The 24772-nt window shown below is 39.2% G+C and overlaps 1 protein-coding gene across 2 annotated transcripts in view; it reads right to left on the reverse strand.

Annotated features, from left to right (window-relative positions):
- The window catches only part of USP6NL (USP6 N-terminal like), a 110625-nt gene that overhangs the window by 54441 nt on the left and 31412 nt on the right, over positions 1-24772 (reverse strand). For both annotated transcript variants that reach the window (XM_054399645.1, XM_054399646.1), the window contains exons 2-4: positions 22508-22581; positions 19577-19659; positions 548-587 (exon numbers count right to left, since the gene is read on the reverse strand). In XM_054399645.1, the coding sequence (XP_054255620.1) occupies positions 548-587; positions 19577-19659; positions 22508-22581 (197 nt within the window). The remainder of the gene's footprint in view (positions 1-547; positions 588-19576; positions 19660-22507; positions 22582-24772) is intronic.

Below are 24772 nucleotides of genomic sequence, written 5' to 3' on the forward strand. Positions count from 1 at the left end.
GCCTGCACCAGCTTCTGACAGTTCTTGCTCACATGTCCAGGATACACCTGGCTTGTCAACTCAGAGGTCATCAAATTTTGGTGCCAGGCAAGGTATTTGTCACCCTTTAAACTAGAAAAGCACGCTACACTCTTCAGGGGACAGCAACTTACAGTTCAGCATCAAAGCCACCTCCCCACTTGGACGATCCATCCACCCAACAGAGATGATGACAGGTCATGACACAGACAATAGGTCTCTTCTTACAGGGAAGAGCCAGGTGTGATTCCTTAAGTACCTCTGTTTCCTTCACTAGGTCATTTTATGGGTGAGAAAACTCATGTCTCATTAGAAACAGCAAATGAAAGATTGTGTGGGCCTCAAGAGATCCATGGGCAAGCTAACACAGCCTCAAGGACCACAGTCCTTATGGGACTTGAACACATTTCTTTGGGAATGCCAATCACTAAAATGCTTCATCTCATTTCACAACAATTTATATTTCAAAAGTAATAAATCTGTAAATGTGTAACTTCCTAGCCAAAAAGTTAGAAGACACTGGACTTACCTTTTCTATTGCTGCATCATGGACCGGAAGCTCCTCTGGACTGAAAACAAAGACAAAGTTCAGGTTACTCTCGGTTAATCCTGGTACGGAATTATTTCTGTACAGGTTCTTAAAAGTAATCCTTTTCAGTAGCAATATGTAGTAACGAGTAAACAAGAACTCTGAACTTCAGAGAGCTAAGATAATGACACACGTGAACACTTGGAATTTATTTTTTAAACACAGTAAAACCCACATCATTGTAAGTATAGAACTAGAATTATTTCAGTCTTAAACATTCTAAATAAAAGTTCCATAGCTTCAGGAGACAAGGACTTAACAGAAAGTCAGTTTTTAATTTAGTAAAACCACCCTGTGGTGTACCACTGAACTGAAGCCTAAGCAATTTTTCTTTTTGTTTTATTAGACCAGACTACTGTAAGGTGAAATGCTCATATAAAAGGTTTTCTTCCTTTACTACTGTGCCCTGTTCAAGGCATTGAGATTTGACTTGACTTAGGAAAGGTAACTTCCATTTTTCTCAAAACTCTACAAAGCTCACCCTGAATAAAAAGGAAAAGATGGTAGAAAAACAAACAACAAACGTCCATCTTATTACAAGATAGCTAATTAATATTTTTAAAACACAGTCTTTCATTTCTTAGTCTAAGTCCAAAAAAGGTAGATTACTAATTGAAAGCTAGAAATGCAGCCTTTGAACAGAGTTTTCAGACTTCATATATTTAGTTTCATTCTCAGGGCTCTAACTTCTGTTTTTCTTAGTAAAGAAAAATGTGTTTTTCTCATCAAAAGTAACTGGACCACTCTGATGCCAAATGAGTCTGCTCTGCTTTGCCTGCATCACCTGCAGCTTCTGAAAATACAGCAGCTCATCTGTAAGTACCAATGCTGCCTTTTTCTGCTCTACAGATCAGATAAATAAAACCCTAAACAAAACTCTCTTAAAAGGAACTGAAAAGCAGGAACTATGTGAAACCCTCTTTCAAAATAGAAATAAAAATACCTATGTAGTCTTGATACTATGAAAAAATTCCTACCCTAATTTTCTATAGGAAGGACATTTAAATCCAGTATTTTAGACTTGTATCAGATCTGTGCAAGGGCAACAAGAACACTAACGAAGGCTACGAAAGTAGTTGCTACTGCAGTCTGTGGAAACAGTCTTGTGCAAAATGCTTGAATTATATTTGCTCTCATTTCATTTAAAAGATGCCATTTAGGATTTAGAACTTGTATCTGACATTTGAATGCCTTCATCCAACAGAAAAGCTTGCTACAGTCAACTCCTTTTTGAAGGCCACACACACAAGTCAAAGTTTCCAGTACACAGCCTGGAAACTAATTTAAAAACCAAAAGAGTGCTCCTATTGAACAGCATTGCAAAAAGCATAATCAGTTCATTTAGAAGCACTGTCCAACTATTTGAATGTTTTCTAGACAAACAACATCAAATTAAAAAAAAAATCTGATCGACATCTGTTTAATGCACTAAAAACAGCCTACATTCAGTGCTACCTGAGATTGTAAACACTATAAAATTATAGTACTGTGCACATTCCCATATAACTAAATTAACAAACTGAAAGTAGGCCCTTTGTATGCCAAGTATCACCTAAGAATTAATCTTATTTGAACAGAAGTCAAAAGATTAGCAAACAGAGGTGGGGGGAGAGAAAAAAAAAAACAATTTAATAAACTGCTTGAGTTTGTGCTGTTTGTTTTGCAGTTTAAGCTCAAAGATGTTAAAGCTTTTCAAACATCACTTCAAATGTTCAGTTCTTAATGACAGTTGCAGGCACTGTCTAGGTCCACCAGCAGCACTGGTCTCACAATAAGACAAGCACACAGCTGTCTCATTTTTCATGGCCCTACAAGGCCACACCAGCAGCTGACTGCACGCACAAGAAACTTTCTCCTCCAGCACCACCAGCAGCATGCAACATACCCATCTGATGGCAAGACACCCATCAGATGGCTCTGCATCCCTGTGACACAGTGACTCTTCTGCTTAACTGGTACCACTTGACAGCTTATCTTCACATTTGCTGATCTGGTATGGAAGGCAGCCACTGGGCAAATTAATCAAACCTTACTTCATCACAAAGTAGGAATGAATCACGCAGTTTACTGAAGTATTGCTTCCTGCTAATTTTGCAACTGAACACAGATATGCATACAAAAAGCATATCTGAATCTACCAAGCAGGGAAAGAAGGCTCTTTTGTCCTGGGAAGTAGACACATTACCCCTGCATCACCAAACTAATTCAGCAGCACATTTATGACCACTTTCCTCCGTATTTCTTTAGCTGCACAGCCATGCACTAATACCACATACATATACAATTCAAGCACTGAAATTTCACAGGAGCATATTAAGCCAGCCCCCATGATTTTATTCCCTGAGATGCTGCTGGCAGCTGAGCACCAGAAAAGCAGGGCAGAGCAGAAGCTGAGCAAATAGCCCCAGGCTGTTCAGTAACTCACTGGACTGGAACACAGCAGTTCCTGGAGATGTTCCTCTCAGCTAACCAGACTGCACTAACTACACACATGTACTCACATACTTAATATTCAAATCTATCCTGCAAGGACTGAGGGAAAGGCAAACAAACTATGTCAAGTCCCTAAAGACATTTTAAATAAATACCTCTCCATTTTGTGTTTTTTATGCAGAAGCAACTTACAGCTTTTTTTTCTTCTAAAAAGGATTAGTGGGATCAGACACAAAATCAATGCCTATTAATCAGTGTAATTGTATCTTTTTTTCTAATAACAATAACTCTTCCTCTTTCTTCCCCAGCCTAGCCAATTTAACATTGTTTTACCTTCCTTATTTCTCTCAATGCTAAGTCTTCTCTCCCACCCTCCACAGCCTATTTCAATTTGCATTGTCCAATGTTTTTGATCTGTGCACTTGAAGTAATTATGGGAAGCAGTAAACAATATTAACATAATATAAGCACATCCTGCCCTGAGATGGCTGCTTCCCTTTAACAGCTCAAGCATTTAGGGGATACAGAGAAGAAGAACAGGACTGATTAACATAATTAGCCTGGAATTGTACAATGCTTGATATCCAACAGGAGTCACAGAGACAGCTTTGAACTAAGCTCATGTAAATAAGATATTGCTTAGCAGAAAAAAAATCTTAATGCTCTGTTGTCCGCAATAATGAAAGATCCAACTGAACTAGGTACATTCACTGATTTAATCAGACAGGAATTAAGAATCATTACATCTGGTATGTGCCTTTGCCCCAGGAATAGACTACAGATGCCCATCTCCAGGCTGGGCAGCCTAAGAGGAGCTCAAGGTTCTGGTTGTCTCTGATGAGCAGCTCTGGTGTTCCCACGTTAAGAGAAAGGTCTGAAGATGTTGTCTACATCACAGGATTGGGAGCTGCAGAATGCAGGGATCAAATCCTGACTCCAGTAAGGAGCAGAGTCCACTTGAAAACATGCTGGGTTTCCTACTAGAAGGCAGTTCAAGATATTTCGCTGGGAGAAAATATTCGACTCTCAGGTTTGACTGAAGCTCTACCTGTGGTACCCACTGGTGGTAATCTGCAGCACAAAACCAAAGTCTTCTTGCTATTGTTCAGTCTGGACTATTATCAACTTACAGTGAGGACTATAAGGCCTCCAAGTTCTAAGAAACAAGATTTCATCTTGAGGAACAAAGATTTGAATGAAAAATACTTTATTAATAGACTAGAGGTAATGAATGGATTTTACATCTCTAAATTCACCACAATGGCTAACACAGGTTTTCAAGAATTTTTCAAGAAAACTTAGAAGAAATCATATTCTTAAATGCATAAATATCTGACACTTTAGAAAATAAAACATGTGGATCTATGCTTCTGACCATTAAGCTGCATGTTGTAATTAGCCTCCTTGAGTAACAGTGGTAGTTTAAATAAAGTTAAAAGTCTCAGACTTAGCAAGCTTACAGTCACCTGCCCACTGCTGCTGTTAAAATCACTCTTCCTTAAACAACGCTTTAATATAGTTGTTCAATACAAACACAAGGAAAGACTTGCTCATATAAGTAACTCATCAGATTTATTCTTTACCTACATTTGTGTTTAAATTCCAAATAAGTTCCCATCTGGCTCAAATCACAGCATCTTCCTGATTCTAGTTTGGCTTAAAGAAAATGTAAAGGCTCCTCAAATAACCTCCAGCTTCAGCTGGGGACAGAAGACATTCACTGCAGTAATCAGCAGTCTTGATACGTGGATAACCCCTCAACTGTAAAGTCCAGAGGATAAATTCAGATATTCACAATTGCAAGATAACGTAACTCTGACACTCAATTTTTCATTGAAAACAGCCAAAATTTACTACAATAGACTAAAAACCTTTACCACAAAGCTTATTTGCCCAAAGAGCAGTTTTATTCAAACATTTCTTTGTAAGCTGTACTTTCATTTCTCGTAACTTGTATTTCAAAACACATCACTTGCTTAAAAACCCTCTCTACTTGCTGTAGTATTTCTTTCTCCAGAGAGAATTAGCCAGTGCACTATGAAGACATTCAGAGTCCTTTACCTTAAAACATGCTGCAGAAATTACTCTGATACATGCAGGCCATTATTTAATTACATTTGTAAAGTAAATTACATTCAATATTCCTATACTATGGAACTAACTATAACATGACTATTAGAAAACCTGAATCCTTATAAAACCTGTGGTGCAATTGCTATGGAAAATACTTTCTCAAACTATTTCTCGATTATTTTCCAATGCTGAAAGTGCAATGGCATCACCTTTTATCACTGCATACACATTTTAACTGAAAAGCATTTTGAAATCATATTAGGAAAACATACTTGCTGCTGCCCACAATTACTTTGAGGGATTTCCTTTCTTACAAATAAATATTAAAAAAATTTAAAAATCAGTCATTTGTATTGTTTTGTAACTTTTATGATAAAGGAATTTGCAAGTGAAACATCCACAAAAAGATTACCAAGCCACAAAGCAGAAGCGTCATGAAGAGTGATCATGCACAGGTACATCAGCTGACCAGTAGCTGAAGAGGAAAAGCTTTACTACAAATGGAGTTGTTTTGCTGTACAAGATAGAACAGAGATTGCTGGGTATGAAACTGCATCAACATTTCAGTGCTTGGATTATTAGGAAAAAGTAAATCTTCCCAAGTATGAACAGTTTTTAAACTGTGTAATTTGTCAGAAATGAGCTGTAGGAGTCTATAGCTTTATCAGACAGAAAATTAGTGTCTTCACTCTGGGAAACCAATTCTACAACAATAAACACACTGACCAGGTGCTCTTTTAGGTCTGCCTCCCCTTCAGTGTCTGGCACATAGCACAGAATTGTCAAAGCAATCCACAGTATTAAGCATAATTACAAGAGTGATTTGCAACAGAATGACCCCTTATGTTTTATACACACAAACTTCTTCCAGGTAGTTTTACTGCTTCATGTCAAACCATATACACACACTGATTTTTGTTCTCAAGTTGCCCTAAAAAGTGCTTCACAATCATCTTACAGAAAAGGAAGATAAATAAGACTAATTGTGTGATTCGCTGGACACAGCATTGTTACTTATCATGACTTATTTTTAATGTCTGAATTATGTCACAAGACAGGCTACAAAGCAAATTGTTTTCTGAAGTAAACTGGAAAAAAAAAAACATCATTAGCCCTTCTAAGTAGAAATAAAACAGTATTTCAATGTCAAACCTCTCTTTAGACCTATGATTTAAGCTATTCTGCTCATCATGCCAGAAATCTAAAGCAGTTCAGTGTTAAATTTGGATTCTTTAGTCCAAGCTAGTTAATTTTCAGAAGAATTCTGATTACAAATGACTGCTTTAATCTTCCAACCTTTGAATGGAGATTAAAGGCAACAGTCTCATTTTCAAAACCAGTAACACACAGAAAGGACTTCTGAAAATATTAAGAGGAAAGTAAGAACACTGGGTTTTAAACTAAGTGATGGATGTTCCACAGATAAAATTCTGTGACTCACTTGCTTTTTCCATTACCCACTTCACTAATAGAATTCACAATTCTGATGGGGTGTGTCTATCATAATAATTGGCACTCTGGTACTGTAATTGTGCACTTTGAATTTTCACCAAATAACCTCTGCACAGTATGGGGGTGGTGACCACAGCAGATTAAGAAACAGCTTTCAGAAGTTTCATTAAAATTCGTAAGCAAGCCAAAGCAATTAATTAACATACAGGATAAACCAATGTGATACTGCACAATAGAATTATCAGGAAATATGCTGCAAGAAAGAATTTAATGGTGACAAAAGACTGGAAAAAGCCACACATGATTTTGTATCTAGGTTTTAGTTACAATTATTATTTGTGGAGTCTGTGGATGGCATTGCCAATATGCACAGCACAGTGCCATGAATATGTAGCTCCTGGGCAGGAAGTCTCAAGTGAAAAAAAAAAAATTCCTATGTCTTAAGTAAAAGAAATGTTCCATATGCAAACTTTCAAGTTTTCCCAGCTTGGCTTCAGAAAATATTTGATAAAATCTGTAATTTGCTTAATTGAGCACAGCAGCATTTCTAGTGATTTCTGATGTCACATTAATGGAGAATAAACAATCACTGAGGTTAGAAATGTCTTCTCAGAATCACATTCCAAGAGTTTTTTACTGAAAAAAATGATTAGTCTAAGCTACCTTAAAACACTCAAGAGGCTAAAAAGACAAATTAAAGAATTTACCTGTTTGCCTTGTTTCTGATTTACATTTGATATATAAATACCTAAAACACCTAGGATTTTTTCCTTAAGCATATCTCTCTTTATCTATCTATATATATAGCTTTTAAGGACTGCTTGAATGTTAGTTACTGTACAGTTCATTTACACTCTACACTAATAGGAATCTGAGGCTTCCTCTGTATTAAAATTTATGTGCCATGCAAAGCACATTCCCAACATGAATTAAAGAGATAGTAGTGTTCTAGCAATATATATTTGTTCATAGAAACATAAGAATGGTTTGGGTTGGAAGGGACCTCCAAAGGTCATCTAGTCCAATGCCCCTGCGGTGAGCAGGGACATCATTCACTAGATCAGGGTGCTCTGAGCCTTGTCAAGCCTCCTCCTCTTCCAGGGATAGAGCCTCAACTACCTCCCTGGGCAACCTGTTCCTGCATTCCACCACCTTCATGGTAAAGAATTTGTTCCTAAAATCCAATCACTGCTGAAGCTCAATGCTTTAGCATTGCTTCTCACAAAAAAAAAAAAAAAAAAAAAAAAAGGAAAGAAAAAAAAAGTGTTCTTCAGTCTGAAATTCCATTTGGCCCATCCTTCACTTGGACTGGGAGTAGCCATATGTTTGCACTTCTGCAAACTGTCACCTTAGACCACCTTTAGCACACTTCATGATCAGGTCCAGCGAAGCACATTCTGGCCATTCCCTATATTGTTACTTTCATCTTCTATAAATGCTAAATATAGTAGGAAATAAAAGTGATAATAATGATTATATGAAATCCTTACACTTTAGGGCTTAAGCAGTATCTCAAAACCAATGTGTTTCACTTTATGAATGTTGAATAAATTAAGTCATATATTACCATATTCATTGATTTCTTTTTTCAGTTCTGCTCCCTAATAGCTCTTTTCATAAAAGGAAGTAGTTTGTGAATTCCTAGTAGAGAGTGGATGGTCTTTTACTCAAATCAAGCAGCAGCAGCTGCTAACAAGAACACACGATTTGTCCTTAGTTGGCAGAATTATCCTGCAGCTTACATGTGTGTTTGCAGTCAGCTCCATGGGATTGCATTCACCTCATTTCTTCCTCTGTCTGCAGAGGATTGTTGAAGTGACAGCCTGGACTAAATCAGCTGAAAGAATGAATTTAAATTTCAAATTTTAACCCTAGTCCTGATAATAAGTTGAAGAAATGAGCACAACTGTGACAGTTTCAGAAAAAAAAAAATCTGTACCATTCTGAATGCTAGCAAATAATAATAGAACATTCTTTCCTTCCTCCCTGCATGAAGGGAGAATACTAGAAGAACCACAGGCTAGATTACCATGATCTAAGGAATAAAAAAATACAAAAAATAAAATAAAATACAAAAAATAAAATAAAATACAAAAAATAAAATAAAATACAAAAATACAAAAAATAAAATAAAAACCACTTTGATAAAATAAAAGACCCTTTAAAAAATCCACTTTCATTAAGATGTACAAAGCTGAATTAAAGAGAACATCGTCTTAAATGATTTTGTAAAGGAATTGAATGCAGCAGTCCAAACAACAGAAAAATTTATTGCTAGCTACTAGACACAAATACTAAAAAATTGTTGCAATCATGAGAGCAGAGCACATGGGCAAAGCTGCTTATTTTCCAATGGAAGTAAAAATCAATTAACAACAAAACCATGGATGAGAAAGCTACACCTGAAATCCTGTTCCTGTCTTTCTGTGGCTGCAAATACCAACCCAGAAAGTGGTTTCTTCAGCTGTTGGTCAAAGCTTTTTCCTTTCAAACCAGGCCAAAATAGGTGACTTGTATAAAATGAGTTGATTTGGTGTTCAAGTAGCCTCCTTACAGTTACAAGATTCTAAAGTAAGCCTGTCTTATACAATGATCTAGCCAAACCCAGAAGGCACTTCCTCCTCCTGTTGCTTACCACTAAGAACACAAGCAGTGTGCAAATACTGTTAGGATCCTGTATGACAGTGAAACTCACAGGTGATCATGTGGGAGGGAAAGTCTGGCTCTTCTCCTTCTGCTAGGTCTGGTTTAAACAATTTTCATGGAGCAGCTTTTGAATAAATGACCACTTTGGGCATCAGACTGGCAAAAAAGACTTGTTACAATAGCAAATACAAGGAAAAATGAACAGTAAAAGCATGAAGAATTCCTCATAGCAACCAAAACACATTCTAAAGCAGTAGTTCTGACCACTGCTGCTGCAAAGCAAGACATTGATTAAGAGCTGTAAGCTAAAGTAGTCAGAACAAGTAGCGGCTAATAAAATTTACAGCAGGTCCAATGCACTCTTCCACTGTCCATGCTGTTTAAATAAAACTGCCCATTTACCTCAGTCTCTGAAACTTAGCCCCATCACTTCACAACTACACAGAAAGCAGAGTATATATCAGGAGTTCCATAAGTACTGAACAGCAAAATTTGTGAAACGTCTTCATTAATATTTACTATGTATCCATCACTGTTGTGTTTTCAAAACAGGCTTTGTTACACAGAAACCAAATTAAAATATTTTTTTACAAGTAGTTCCCAGTGAAAGCTTTATTATAAAAACAGAAATTTTGTCTAATGCTAGGAAGATAGACCTAAAAGAATTCTGAATCTCAGTAACGCAAGAAAACATCCATTTCTCTCCTTAAATAAAAAATAGTATTTCAGTATACACTCAGGCAAAGAATGTAAAATAGAGCTGAAATGTGAGGACTTGGGGTTTTGGGGGGATAGGTTTGTTTTGGTTTGATTTTGTTGGTTGGCTTTTGTTTGTTGTTTTTGGGGGGTTTTAGCAACAATTCCTCAATATGATTTCAGATTAAAATCAGCCCACAGAAGTGTTTCACATATTAGAGGGTAGAATCTATTACATGATACAAGACCACAGGGGAGTTTTCATAAAAGTAAATCTTTCTAATGCCACACGAAAAATTCTGTACAAAATGAGGGATATTCATATATTCAGTAAAAAAGACTTAAACACTTTTCTCTAACATCTGAGATCTGAATTTATTTTTTTTAATAAAGATTTGTCTCTAACAGTTGAAAGAGCCTGAACTTAGCACACTCTTTTCCTCAAAAGAGACCATAGTTAAGTCACATTTTCCTGACAAGTAGGTCTGACCCTGTCTCACAAAGCTGAGAAGAGTAGAGGAAAATGACAGCAAGTCCCTCTCAATGACAACAACACACAAAATGCAGTAAGATTTACATTTATAATTGAACTGCTGAGAATACACATCTCATTGCGCCTCTAGCACATCATCTTTATGTGCACAGTTTGTGTTCCCCAATACGTACTGTGCCTAGAAAACTAAGGGTAGTAACTACGTGTCACTATAAACAATAAAGCTTTGCAACTCTCTTAAGTGACCTTAGAACTCTTTCCTTCAGCTTTGCTGTCCAGAATTTTCCATTAAATATTTGAAATTAACATTATATAAAAATACCTTTGTTTTTTTTAATATTACTTTATTACCAAATTACTGTCACCACACTTTTTTCTTTCATTTCTTGCAGCCAAACCTTTTGGTATCTCAGCATAACTGCTTTGGCTGCCAAGAACATTCAAGAGACCAGTTCTTGCATATCATCTGGATAAACTTCACCTGTGTACCCACTGAGACCAGCAAGGCTAGTTGTACAAGAGTCCCTGTTCTTGCACGTGTGGTTTGACAGGCACACTGTAGAAAGTATTAAGGAATGCACAAAGAATATTTTAGAGACAAGGACTATTTTCCAGCAAGACTAGATATAAATTCCCAAGAAACAGAATGAGAAGGAGGATAACTAGTTGCTCATCATATTGCTCATCAAAAAGTTAGGGGCAAGATAGAAATACTGAAAAAAAAATGAAAATCAATAGTTTCATTTCGGGACATTTAATGGAGTATCTCACAATTCTTGACTGAGCTCTCTCCACTTTGCTCTCCCAGATCATTTTTGCAGCCTGCTGCAGGAATGCATTACAGAGCTAATAAAAATGCCACCCACTTTTTTTTAAAGAGTCAAGTTTGATGCAGATGAGCCTCTAGCTTAGCAAAAGAAGTAATCATCAACTCTATTTGAAAAGTGCCTCTGGCAACACAATACACTCCAGCATTAACAAACTATTTTCTAAAAGCATGTTCACTGCTTTAACAGACTCATGGGATAAATAAGGAGAGCATGAGTCAGACTCTCAGCTCCTGTAAGTTGGTACAATTCCATCAAAATACAGTACTACTATAAGAGTAACACAAAAATCTAACCCTTTTTTTTAATAGAGCTTCATGAAGGGGGAGGGGAGGATGACACACACTCCCCCCACAGCTGTGTTATTTACCATTAGTATGTTTATTTTACATTTTTTCTTCACTAAGGAAAAAAGAAAGAAACAAACCAAAATCAACCTTGCAGAATAAACCTCCAATCTGCCCAACTTACTAAACTGATCCCTGGATATTTATCCACAGAGGAGCATCTGCCACACTGCACATCCATCCAGTATCCATCTACTTTCCTTTTATTGAACAGGCAATAAAAATGTCTAAGCTGAATCACCCAAGCTAGACCACAAAATCTAACCATAGTGGTTACTGCTGTAAGATAATTATTAATACAAGTTAATACAGACCTTGATAATAACAAGACTTGTGAAGAATTTATATTGTACTGGTTGGAGCAATAAAAGTCTTTAAAATAATGACTGCATGTTTTTAAACAGGAGAGCTAGAACAGAGGGCGCATAAGGAAGCTGCCGGAGCAGCAAGAAACCTGGTTAGAAAAGCTAAAGCTCATTTAGAATTAAATCTAGCCAGGGAGATCAAGGGGAACAGTAAAAATTTCTATACATATATTAATGGTAAAAAAAGAAGACTAGGGAAGGTATGGACCCCCTCAGAAAGGACACAGGGGAGCTGGTGACAAGTGACATGGAGAAGGCTGAGGTTCTCAATTACTTCTTTACTTCAGTCTTCACTGGCAAGGGCTCCAGCCACACTCCTAGGATCACGGAAGATAATGTCAGGGACTGGAAGAAGGAACTGCCTATTTTGAGTGAAGATCAGGTTTGTGACCATCTGAAGAACCTGAAAGTGTTCAAGTCCATGGGACCTGAGGAGGTTCAACCACAGGTGCTGAGGGAACAGACAGATGAGGTTGCTAAACCACTCTATTATATTCCAAAAGTCCTGGCAGTCCAGGGACGTCCCCACTGACTGGAAAAGGGAAAACATAACCCCCATTTTCAAAAAAGGTGAGAAGGAACAACCAGGGAACTACAGGCCAGGCAGTCTCACCTCTGTGCCCAGTAAGATCATGGAGCAGATCCTCCTGGAGGCACTACTGAGACAGAAGAATAGTGAAGAGGTGATTGGGTACAGTCAGCTTGGGTTTACCAAGGGCAAATCCTGCCTTACAAACCTGGTGGCCTTCTATGAACAGGTGACAACATTAATAGATGAGGGGAGAGCAACTGATGTCATTTACCTGGACCTGAGCAAAGCCTTCGACACTGTCCCACACCACATCCTGGTCTCCAAACTGTAAAAGTCTGGGTTTGATAGATGGACCATTCAGTGGATAAAGAACTGACTTGATGGCTGCACCCAAAGAGTGGCTGTCAATGGCTCCATGTCCCAGTGGCACAAGCCAACCTCATGAGGTTCAATAAGACCAAATGCAAGGCCCTGCATCTGGGTTGGGGCAATCCCCAGGACCGATATAGGCTGGGCAGTGACTGGCTTGAGAACAGCCCTGAAGAAAGGGGAGCGCTGCTGGATGAGAAGCTGAACATGAGCCAGCAGTGTGCACTTGCAGCCCAGAAAGCCAATCACATCCTGGACTGCATCAAGAGAAGCATAGCCAGCAGGTTGAGGGAGGTGATTCTCCCCCTCTACTCAGCTCTGGTGAGACCCCATCTGGAGTAGTGTCCAGTTCTGGAGCCCCTATTACAAGAAGGATCTGGATGTGCTGGAACGTGTCCAGAGAAGGGCCACCAGGATGATCAGAGGGCTGGAGCACCTCTCCTATGAGGACAGACTGAAAGAGTTGGGGCTGTTCAGTCTGGAGAAGAGAAGGCTCTGAGAAGACCTTCTTGTGGCCTTCCAGTATCTGAAGGGAGGCTACAAGAAAGCTGGGGAGGGACTTTTTAGGATGTCAGGTAGCAGTAGGACTAGGGGGAATGGAGCAAAAGTAGAAGTGGGTAGATTCAGATTGGACGTTAGGAAGAAATTTTACACCATGAGGGTGGTGAGACACCGGACAGGTTGCCCAGCGAGGTGGTAGAAGACCCATCCCTGGAGGTTTTTAAGGCCAGGCTGGATGTGGCTCTGGGCAACCTGATCTAGTGGGAGGTGTCCCTGCCCATGGCAGGGAGGTTTTAACTAGATGATTCTTGAGGTCCCTTCCAACCCTAACAATTCTATGATTCAATGAAATGATTTCATGGCAGCTTTTCACAGCTCATTATCAGAAGTTAGCAGGACAATGCCCTGTTGTTGGCATTCATCAGTGAATGATAGAAAAAAGTTCTTGAAAAGTTGCAATAAATATATAGTTATTCTGTTATTTCTACTTTCAACCTATTAAGACCTGAACAACTGTAACATTTCCCACAATGTTAGTACATGTTAGTCATAACATGTACTAACATTTTATTCATAATATAACATATTAGCCATAATATGTACTACATTTCCCATTTCCCAATGTAGAGTAGTAAAATTCAGCCTTGAGCAGTACCTGCCCCAAATTCCAAAAGGCAATGTTATTCTCTTCTTGCTCAGAAAAGCACAACTGAGTCCTAAAAAGTTTTCTAAGAAAACTGGACACCTCCCTCACAGCTAAGTGATGTGCAAAGATAAATAAAAGAATCAAAAAAGAATATACAAACAAGTACAGTTAATAAAAGACCCGATCAGATGAATCTTAAGTGGGATCTAAGAGGGAAAGGTGGGGGATTTTTTATTGTTGGGTTGTGGTTTTTTAAAAACAACAAAACAAAACCAAAACCTTTTTTGCTTGGTCACTACCTGATAAAGAACTGAAACCATAAGTTTTAGCAAGTACCAAATTATTCTAGCTCATCTCATCCTAAAGACAGAATGTCATTGAACGATAGGAATTCCAGTAGAGAGAAGCACAGAACCTGGCAGTATATTGAACTGGAACATACTGGTGTGCAGACCTCTGTAAAGGAGGTCTTTTACTTGTTCAGATTTGCTCAATTTTTAGGATTTTTTGTGCCATTTTAGGATGACTCTGAGGCCATTGTGCTTATCAGGCTCTCTGATCTTTGGCCTAATGACGAAAGACCCAGAAGAGGACCAGCTCTGTAAATATGAAATTGGTGTTGACCTTTAGAGTTGCAAAATGCTGCTTGCAGCTTCTACACCATTTTAGGAGCATGTATAAAGTTTAGGCTGTTTTGCAAACACCAATCAGTCAACGCTCTGAACATCACAAAGGGCAGGGAGGAAGGAACAAAGCTATTTTGTCCTATTTTTGTCCACAAAAATATATCTTTAAATATGTGGTATGTGCTTCAATGGCCTTCAGTTAAAGCTTAAATTCTTATTGATTGTCATTTGGATCTTAAATAACTTTTTTTACTATAAAAATAATTCATATTGTTTCTACTTTGAAATAAACAATTTAAGAAAGATTATAAAGTTGTTAATAATAAAAATAAGCAACTGTAGGCTAAAAAAAAAAGTAAATGAAATATCTTCTAAAATGTTTCTAAGCGTAGTAGGGAACTTGCTACCACTCAAGAAATAAGACAATAATTCTAGTAACTGTTTTTAACCATTCCAAAACAGTAACAAATTAACTGAAGAATTCAAAGAGGGTGGAAGGCATTGCTGGAATGCCTGCTATGAGCTTTGAGACACTCAGAAATTCCTTCTGTTTTTTTTCTCTGAAGTTATTCCCTTATTATGACTGCTGCCAGAAAAACTGCAAATAGAAGCATCTACAAGGCAAAGTTTCTGCCTATAAACTGTTCACAGTAAAAAGATTAGGACCATTTACTTAAAAATTTAGCCAGGCTCCAAGATAAGACAGAGAGGAATTGCTGGTGTTGTGGGGTACAGGATCTTTGGAGTTTGGTTTTCTGGGGTAGGGAAACTATTTTTTATTTTCTACTTGTCTGTAGTTGTGGGTTTTTTCAATTGCAATATTCCAGTGCATTTATCTGTGTGTATTCCAAGCATGAAATGAAAACTTTTGATTAAATCTGGAAAGGGGAAAAAAATTTAAAAAAAAAATCCAAGTAAATTTTTTTTTTTATGGTTATCAAACAGATTCCATCAAAACCAGCTGACACAGTTTTTGTTATGACTATCTGTGAAGAGATCTGAGGCATTTCACCCATTCCTAGAACACTTGATTGAAAAGACATACATTATAGACTAAATCTCATCTCAGCACTATGCTGGTCCTCTGAGATGGTCTGCTGGACTTCAACCAACCACTGGTATAGAACAAACTATATCCATGAGATATAGTGTGCATTTTCTAGAAAAGACTACTCCACCTTATCAGAACATTGGCAGACTGAATATACAAACACTGGTGTTAGATTTCCTGGAGCTAAAAGTGATCCCTTAAAAAATAAATTATTTTCCACATCAGCCCCACCATTCATCATTCCTGCACTCAGGATTTTTACTGGAAAACAAACTGTATCGAATAAGGGCCATGCCTGGTTTTCTGGGTAGGGATGTTGCTTTTGTTTTTTTAACATGACTGCAACAACCACAGTGTGCCTGTGAGAAATACCCTGACCTGTCCTCTTAAGACTCTTGTGGCCATGACTAAGATGAGCTCCCTGATTTAGATAATATTTGTTTAGGAGAAGCCCAAGTGAACAGTAAATTTTTCTAAGGCACTATTCCCTGTACCCCAGGTGACACTGAAGAAGACCAATAGTACTTGATAGAAGCAAGCCTGTATTAAGTAAGATAAACAATACTAATGGAATTAGTACTGTATAAAACAGTATTGAGACGAACCAATTTTAACTCACCTTTCTTGTACTGCTTTGCAAATTGAGATTTACCTAGTAGGGCTGGAAATACTACAGTGGCAAGCATGAGCAGCTATCAGCTGGGCCTAGGTGGCCCATATGCAGCGTAATTTCAGCTTTGAGAAGACACTTCAGCATTCAAAGCATAGCTCTCAGAATTGAACTGCATCCAGAGAGTCATTTGACACCTACGGACTCTGAAGTGGCCCTTTTTTCCCCCCTTGGAAAACAGAACACTGAAAGCATTTCTCTCCAAATACATCCTCAGCCTTGGAGAAGGAAGCAAACACACAGCCAGGCCATACAAGAGACAACCTAGTAACCATCATCATGTTTACAGTGTTCTGGTACCGACACATCCAGAAAACATTGTCTCCCTCCGCCAGCGTCTCAGTTACCAGTGAGTTTCCAGCCCTTGACTCTGTATCCAGAGAGCAATTTCTCATTACTACATGTACTGGGCAGAACTGGTGGGGTTTCAGCAGCTGAGGGCCTCAGGGGTGACCTGTGTGGGAAGGGTCTACCAACCTGCCCTGTGCCAGCTCTGAAACCACTATAACCAAGCCATATGTGACAAAATTTCAGTTAGCTGGAGGCACCAAGGATGTCTCTAGTTAAAACATTTTGTAAGGCATGGCAGCTGCCAGAGGCAGGAAAAAATGTAGAAGATGTGGGGAACAGAAGAGGCACATGGAAGGAGATGCTGAGGATTCAGCTGGAAATGCACTCTCAGAAGGAGGCACGATATGCCAGAGGCACACAGCCAGGGCTGTGAGAAACATCTCTGAGGGGATTCAGCCCACAGGAGACCCATGCTGGGGCAGCAGAAAATGAGAAAGACAAAAGGAGTAGTAAGAAACCAGTAAGTAGTAAGAAACAAGTAAGAAACCAGGAGTAGAAGAAAGAAGCCATTACAGGACCTTGGCCCCCTGCACTGCCTGTTGCCTCACCAACAGAATTAAGGCTGAGCCAAGGATAACTCACAGCAAAAAAACAAGGTAAGTTTGTCCTGGAGGCAGAGAAGAGAGAGGCATTTCCCCCAGGTGTCTGTTACAGTTTTATGTTTTGCATAGACACATATATATGTACAGAGTATCCAAATCAGCAATCAAAATGTTATTTGGCACTCTGTGCCCTCATCCAGGTCATCGACAAATATATTGAACAGCACTGGTCCCAGTACTGACCCCTGACAGACTCTACTAGATGCAGGCCTCCAAGAAGACTCCATCCTATTGACCACAACTCTCTGACTCCTTTCCTTCAACCAGTTCCCATCCACCTCACTACCCAATCATCAACCCAGTCCTCATCAACCCAGTCCAACTCCTCTGTCATGTCTTCCTCTGGCACCTCAAGGGTCTGGGGCCCCTGAGGACAGTTCTCCAGCAGTATAGATGGAGACAAAGAAGGTATTTAGTAACTCCTTCTTTGTATCCTCTGTCACGAAGGCACCCACCTCATTCAGTAGGGGGCCTACATTGCCCCGAGTGTTAGTTTTCCCTGCAATGTATTTGAAGAAGCTCTTTCAGTTGTCCTTGTGAGGTCCTTTACCTCCCTTGTGAGGCTGAATTCCAAGAAGGCTGTAGCTTTCCCAGTTGCCTCCCTACATACTCTGACAACAGTCAGCCAAAATTCTGGAGTTCAGAAGAAGAACCCAAATTTGAAGGCGCAGATGCAACTCCTGTTGGAAGTCAGCAGTGAACTTAGCAGTGGCTTCAATTACTTTGCACAAGAAATAATTCTGACATCCATTCTCCAGTAAAGGCCTACAACTGCAACGTGATGTTGCAGCTGTAGTTCACCAGCACAAAGACACCTCTGTGTACAACGGAGCTGTTTGGACATCACACAGCGAACTAACTCACCCTGTTGAAGCGAAGGGAGTCTACAGGTGAAGCTGACTATTTTACCTGAGAGCTTTTACAAACAATGACAAGACAAAACCAGAAGGGGAGAGGGAAATCTCCCCCAAGACAAAACACACATTTATTCCTTGCCCCCCCAATGCTATAGAAGTACATAGTTATGACTAAGTTTTCCATTCATCACTGATTTTTCTGGATTTTAATTGCACTTCATATATTCAACCATAACCACCAAACATCAAGATTATAGAATCATAGAATTGTTTTGCTTGGAAAAGACTAGAAGGCTTTTAAAGTACTTTCTTCCTTTGTAAAAAGACAGTATATCTTTGGAACCCCAAGAAGTAATGTATAGCAGAGTGTAATTAACAATTTCCCTGATGTTAAATGGCTGTCAGACTAATGCAGTCCAATACCAGTATTCACAATACGTTTGTCTACTGTAAAGAGCCTATTCCCAAATTCCTTTGTTCTATGGGTGAGTTGCAAAGAGACTAAGAATGGAATAGAGAATTCAGGGCTACCAATATCTCTGGAGGAGCTGGAGCAAGACATACAAAGTTTTGAACCAGAGCCCTTTCTCAGCTGAATAGCACACATAGTGAAATATCTAAGGCTAGAAGCTAAAGTTATAAGATCACTCAGTTTAACCCTTGACCTAACACCACCATGCCCAGTAAACCATATCCTGAAGTGCCATGTATACACATTTTTTTTAACATCTCCAGGGACAGTGACACCACCACCTTCCTGGTCAGCCTGTTCCAATGTCTGACCACTCTTCTAGTAAAGAAATTTTTCTTAATATTCAACCTAAACATCCCCTGGCACAATTTCAGGCCATTTCCTCTCATTCTATCACTTAGATTATTTGTTGCAAAGGAGGTATTTATAGGGTAACGGAATCTAGATTCTATTTTTTATCTGACTTGAATTTATGATGCAAATTTACATCCCAAATCAGCAGAAACTTCAGTAAGGTTATTAAAGTCATGAAGTTAATATTTATATTGGTGGTACAGGGATACAGTTGTACAACCATTAAGTAACCTTAAAAAGGATTTTTTTAAAAAGGTCTACATTATAGCAACTTTTTTTGTTAAATCCAAGAACTTCAAGTTTGTTTATAAATACATCAGTTATTCAAGCCCAACATTTATGTGCAATCCAATTCAGCTTGATGAGACTATCCATTTTCACTTCCAAATAAAATATTCATATTTCACTACCTAAGCAGGAGAAAATTACAGAACTGAAAACAAGATAGTTGGAACTGAGAAGCACTGTGAAAGATTACCCAAAACTTACACAGGAAACACTGTCAGAAGTATTAATATCTTCATCAAATATGAAACACAATAAAAAGCATAAATAGTAATAGTAGCAAACATGTAATCTTATTTTCTTTTCAAGCTTGCTACTTACTGTAGAAACCCAAATCTATCTGTGACTTTATAAAGATGATAGTCAGCATCTTCCCATGGTTCAATCTGCGCACCCTCTCGGCCCTAAAGGGAAAGGAAAAAGTACAGATTAAGTTTTGTGACCAATAAGCTGAGATAAAAAAACAGAATTCTAACACTCAGCACAATCTTTGGGACACACTGGTAGTAGGGTAGAGGAGAGGGAGGAGAGCACTAGTCCTAAACTGACCAAGAAAACAGAGATTAGAGCACAGCTCTCCAAGACTACAAACAGTATTTTCATGACAAGACATCTCTTTTGGTCACTGCAACACACAAAATAAATTTCAACCACTGATTTCAACCAGAGACTTGTTATAAACTCACACCTGTTGCTAACCTCCACAACAATCCATCAAGGTCTTCAGAGTGCCTCTTACTTGCTTTATTTCCATAGTCCATCTTTCCTGAACCATCATTTGACACCACCATATACCGTGGAGAGTCTTGAGCTAACATCCATGCTGACTTCCAGCACCTATCAAACAGAATTCTACGCTGAGTTTTCCCTCAGTGCACTCATTCATGTTCTTCCCTTTCATTCCACATGCCACTTTTCATAAGACCTGCAGAAATTTAAGTGTAGTTCAGCTATATATTCTATCACTATGGTCTATGCACAAATTACTGGGTATAAAGAAAGACCACCATTCAGAACACAGAATGCATTGATTTCACAAGACAAGGTTTTGTAGCAGTGGGACTACAGTGGTGGCTTCTTTGAGAAGCTGCTAGAAGCTTCTCCCTATATCTGACACTCAACTTCAGCCAGCTTCAACATAGACCTGCCACTGGCCAAGGCTGAATCAGTGACGGTGGAAGTGCCTCTGTGTTAACGTGTTTAAGAAAGAGAAAAAAACAACCTCTGCACAGCAGCAGCCAGAAGACAGTAGAATGAAACAGAAACAACTCTACAGACACCAGCGTCAGTGAGGAAAGAGGAGAAGGAAGTACTCTAGATGCCACAGCTGAGAATCCCCTGCAGCCTGGGGTGAAAACCATGATGAGGAAAGCTGTGCCCCTGCAGCCCAAGAAGGTTAATAGCAGAACAAATATACTCCCCTCAGCCCATGGAGGACCCCATGCTAGAGCAGGTGGATGTCCAAAGGAGGCTGTAGGAAGCCCATACTAGAGCAGGCTCCTGGCAGGACCTGTAGACCCATGGACAGAAGAGCCCACGTCGGATCATGTTTGCTGTCAGAACTTGTGACCCTGTGGGGAACCCACACTGTAGCAGTCTGTGTCTGAAGGACTACACCCCATGGATGGGACTCATGCTGGAGCAGTTCGTGAATAAGTGCAGCCTTTGGTAAGGACTTGTATTGGAGAGGTTCACTGAGAACTGTCTGCCATGAAAGGGGTCCCACATTGGAGTAGGAGAAGAGTGCAAGGAGTCCTGCCCCTGAGTAGGAAAGAGCAGCTGAGACAGTGTGTGATGAACTGATCAAAACTCCCTTTTTTTGTCCCCCAGCACTGCTGCAGGGGAGGAGACAGAAAATAAGGAATGAAGTTGAGCCCAGGAAGAAAGGATGGGGAGATGTTTTTAGGTTTTATTTTTCATTACCTTACTCTGATTTTATTGGTAATAAATTGAACTAAATTCTCCAAGTCAAGTCTGTCTTGCCAATGACAGTAATTGGTGAGTGATACAATCCCTACCGTTCTGTGATTCTAAGGGATCTCTAGAGATAATCTAGTCTGAAGCCCTGCAAAACTCCCTGGTTTTGAAAGTCTCCAGAGAAGGAGACTCCACTGCCTCTCTGGGAAGCCTGTTCCAGTGCTCCAGTGTCCTCAAAGTAATTTTTTTTTTGCCCTAAGCTCAAGTGAAACTTGTGTTCTAGTTTGTACCCATTACCACTTGTACCATCGTTGGCCACTAAGAAGAGCCCAGCCCCATTTTCATGGCCTCCACCCTTTAGATACTTGCATGCATTTATAAGATCCCCTCTCAGTCTTCTTTTTTCCAGGACAAACAGCCCCAGGTCTCTCAGCCTCTCCTCCTAAGAGAGATGCTCCAGTCCCCTAATCATCACAATCTCTCCCTGTTCTTATCTCAACCCATGAGCCCTTCATTATATTTTCTCTCCCCTGTCCAGATGAGGAGAGTGATAGAACAGCCTTAGTAGGCACCTGGCATCCAGAAAGGGTCAACCAACCACAGGTATGCAAGTTTTTTTCCTTACTAAAAATCCACAGCCACTCAGTGAAGTGCTCACTGTGCAAACCACCATGGAGTCTAGCACATAAAACACTTCATGAACTCTACAAACACATCTGCTGCTCAGTACTCCAATGACACTTAAGAAGTACCTATGTGTTACAAGGATATGTGAATATGGTGTAGGCATTCTACACACACTCCATGCCAGGCTTTCACTTGACAAGTAGCTCAAAAGAAAAAAAAAAAAAAAGGGGGAAAGGGGGGGGGGGGGGGGGGGGGGTGGGGGCGGGATATGACCAGGGTACTACTTCAGTTCCTCACAGCAACAGATTTCTTGCAATGCAGTTCACTCATCTTTTAAGTTCTCTGTAATGATTCAGATATTTCTATTACTAAAAAAATTAAATAAAGGTAAAAGAAGAGTCCTTCTGATCTCATAGATATACTGAGCACCTTCAAACATCCCATCTTCATTAATTCTAATATATTACACTACCTTAAAATATCCTCAAACCAACTTGCCAAGCACCTTAAAAATTAGTTATGACATTATCCACAATATTACCTGCGGAAGAATTTAATTCACCCAGAGACCAGTGTATCATGAAAGCATCGGATAAGTACTACATAGAGTATTTAAAAACTAGCAGGAATCATGATTCATTTTTTTAAACAGACATATTAATTTATTAATTATAAAATGTCTTTTAATGTATTATCAAATCCACTTACTCTATCATACTTGGCAACTATCTCTGCTCGTTCTTGGGCAAGTTTGATAGCAGCATCCTGCTCAGCATCTGCACCTGTGGAGAATTAAAAAAATGCTGTTCAGATTCTATCTCTTGTTAACAAAGAGTTGAAGCTAAATACATGGAAAATAAACTTCACAGGGAATACTTGAATGAAGAATTGCCAGAACAACTGTATCAAAGCAAAATATGACTTTGGTGCATGTCTTGAATACTGTTCATAGTAAAACACAATTACTGGATGGTATCCTAATTGCTGAGTTTAGAATGTTCCCAATTGTCCACCAAAAGAATCAGATATTTAATAATGTTAAAAAAATAATACCCCATAGCCCACTAACTGAAAGACTGAAGAAAGCAGTAAAGTAACTAGCTGCTAATTGCACAAATATTCACATAGTCCAAAAAAAAGATGAAATACACTGGTTTAAAATCAAAGTGTGAACTGTTTACAGGATTTGTAGAGAGGGATTAGAACACTGATGAACGCTGAAGAAATACTGCCTGGCTCCATCTGAGAAACTGCCTAAGACCTCTTTCTCAGAAACCAGGGAAGGATGTCACTCTAGTATCACAATGGCAACATGGGTAACTCAAGGAGAAGGATGTGATAATAAGAAGGTGGATGGGCAAGAAAAAACCTGCTGTGTGGGTAAGAATTGGACATCAGCACATTGCAGATGCAGCAGTTTACTACAGTGATGGGAGTTAAAGTTCAGATAAATCTGGTTTGATCCAGAGAAGGTGAAGCAGACAGTGGGTAACTGAATTAGAATCCTTGGCATTGTTCCTTTCACAGAAACCAGCTCTAGAACCTGGACAGGAATGTAAATTGGCAGCAAGAAAAGCAAGAAAGATGTTGCTTTGAATAATCAAGGCAGTTCAATATCTCCAATGTGACTGCAATTCCAAACCAATCAGTTTTAATCATCGGTAAGTTTGTGAAAGATTCCAGAGTTCATTTATTTTCATTATTAAAAAGCAAAGAACTCTAGATAAAGCTAAGTGTTTAAAAGGTTTCAAAGAATTTTCAAGCACATTATATTAGAAAAATAACTCAAGGTATGTGGATCTTTCTGTTTATTTTGTTCGTGGTAACTTAATGAACTTCAGGAACTGTACACACCAATCATCTAGGCCATGACATAGAAAAGCATACAATTCCATTGTATGACATTAATGCATTTATTTGTTCAAAACCCTATTTCTTTAATAAAATTTACCTACAGATTTCTCAGATGTTTAGATAAGAACTTGTGCCAAGGTAGGCTTTGAAGCCATCTGTTAAAGACCCAGGATGTTCTCTGCATGTTTTCACTTCAGGTTTCTTCAAGGGAACAAAGAAAGAACTTCAGTATGCCCCTGCCTGGACACATGCATCAGTGTTCAGGCAGCAGCAATGCTTGTCCCCAGTTTTCCCTAGCAGAAGGTCTGACTGATCTTTGAAGCTACTTATGATCTCTGGAAGTTGCACTCTATGTTCATTCTGACCTCCTTCTGCTTGTCACCATCATTTGCCAATCATAATACTCCCGTTCATTAGTGAGGAAATGGAGCTCTGTAATTTTCTTCTGGTGTGCACCAGAACCAGCACACACGTATTTACACAATTATTTGATAGAGAAAAAAATTATAATGAATATCCATATCTGCTATATGTGCCACTGATAAATAATTTCCTCCCTGCACAGTGAGAGGTGAGCAGACTCATTTCATAGAATCACAGACTGCACTGGGTTGGAAGAGACCTTTAGAGTTCAGCTAGTTCAAGCCTCCTGTACTAAGCAGGGACGTCCCCAACTAGATCAGATTGCTGAGAGCCCCATCAAACCTGATCTTGAATGTCTCCAGGGACAGGGCCTCCAACACTTCCCCAGGCAATCTGTTCCAGTGTTCTACCACCCTCATAGTAAAGAACTTCTTCCTAATGTCCAATCTAAATCTATCCTGCTCTAGTTTTAAAACCATTACCTCCTCTCCTATCAGTACAGACCTCTGTAAACAGCCTCTCCCCAGCTTTCTCGTAGGCCCCCTTCAGGTACCAGAAGACCGCTATGCTATAAGGTCTCTCCAGAGCCTGCTCTTTTCTAGGCTGAACACCCCCAGTTCTCTCAGCCTGTCTACATAGGAGAGATGCTTCAGACCTCTGATATTTTTTTATTGGCCCTCCTCCAGACCTGCTCCAACAGGTCCATGTCCTTCTGTTGAGGGCCCCAGAGCTTGACATAGCACTCCAGAACAGAGT

Source organism: Indicator indicator, chromosome 3 (assembly GCF_027791375.1).
Source record: "Indicator indicator isolate 239-I01 chromosome 3, UM_Iind_1.1, whole genome shotgun sequence".
NCBI classification, from domain to species: domain Eukaryota; kingdom Metazoa; phylum Chordata; class Aves; order Piciformes; family Indicatoridae; genus Indicator; species Indicator indicator.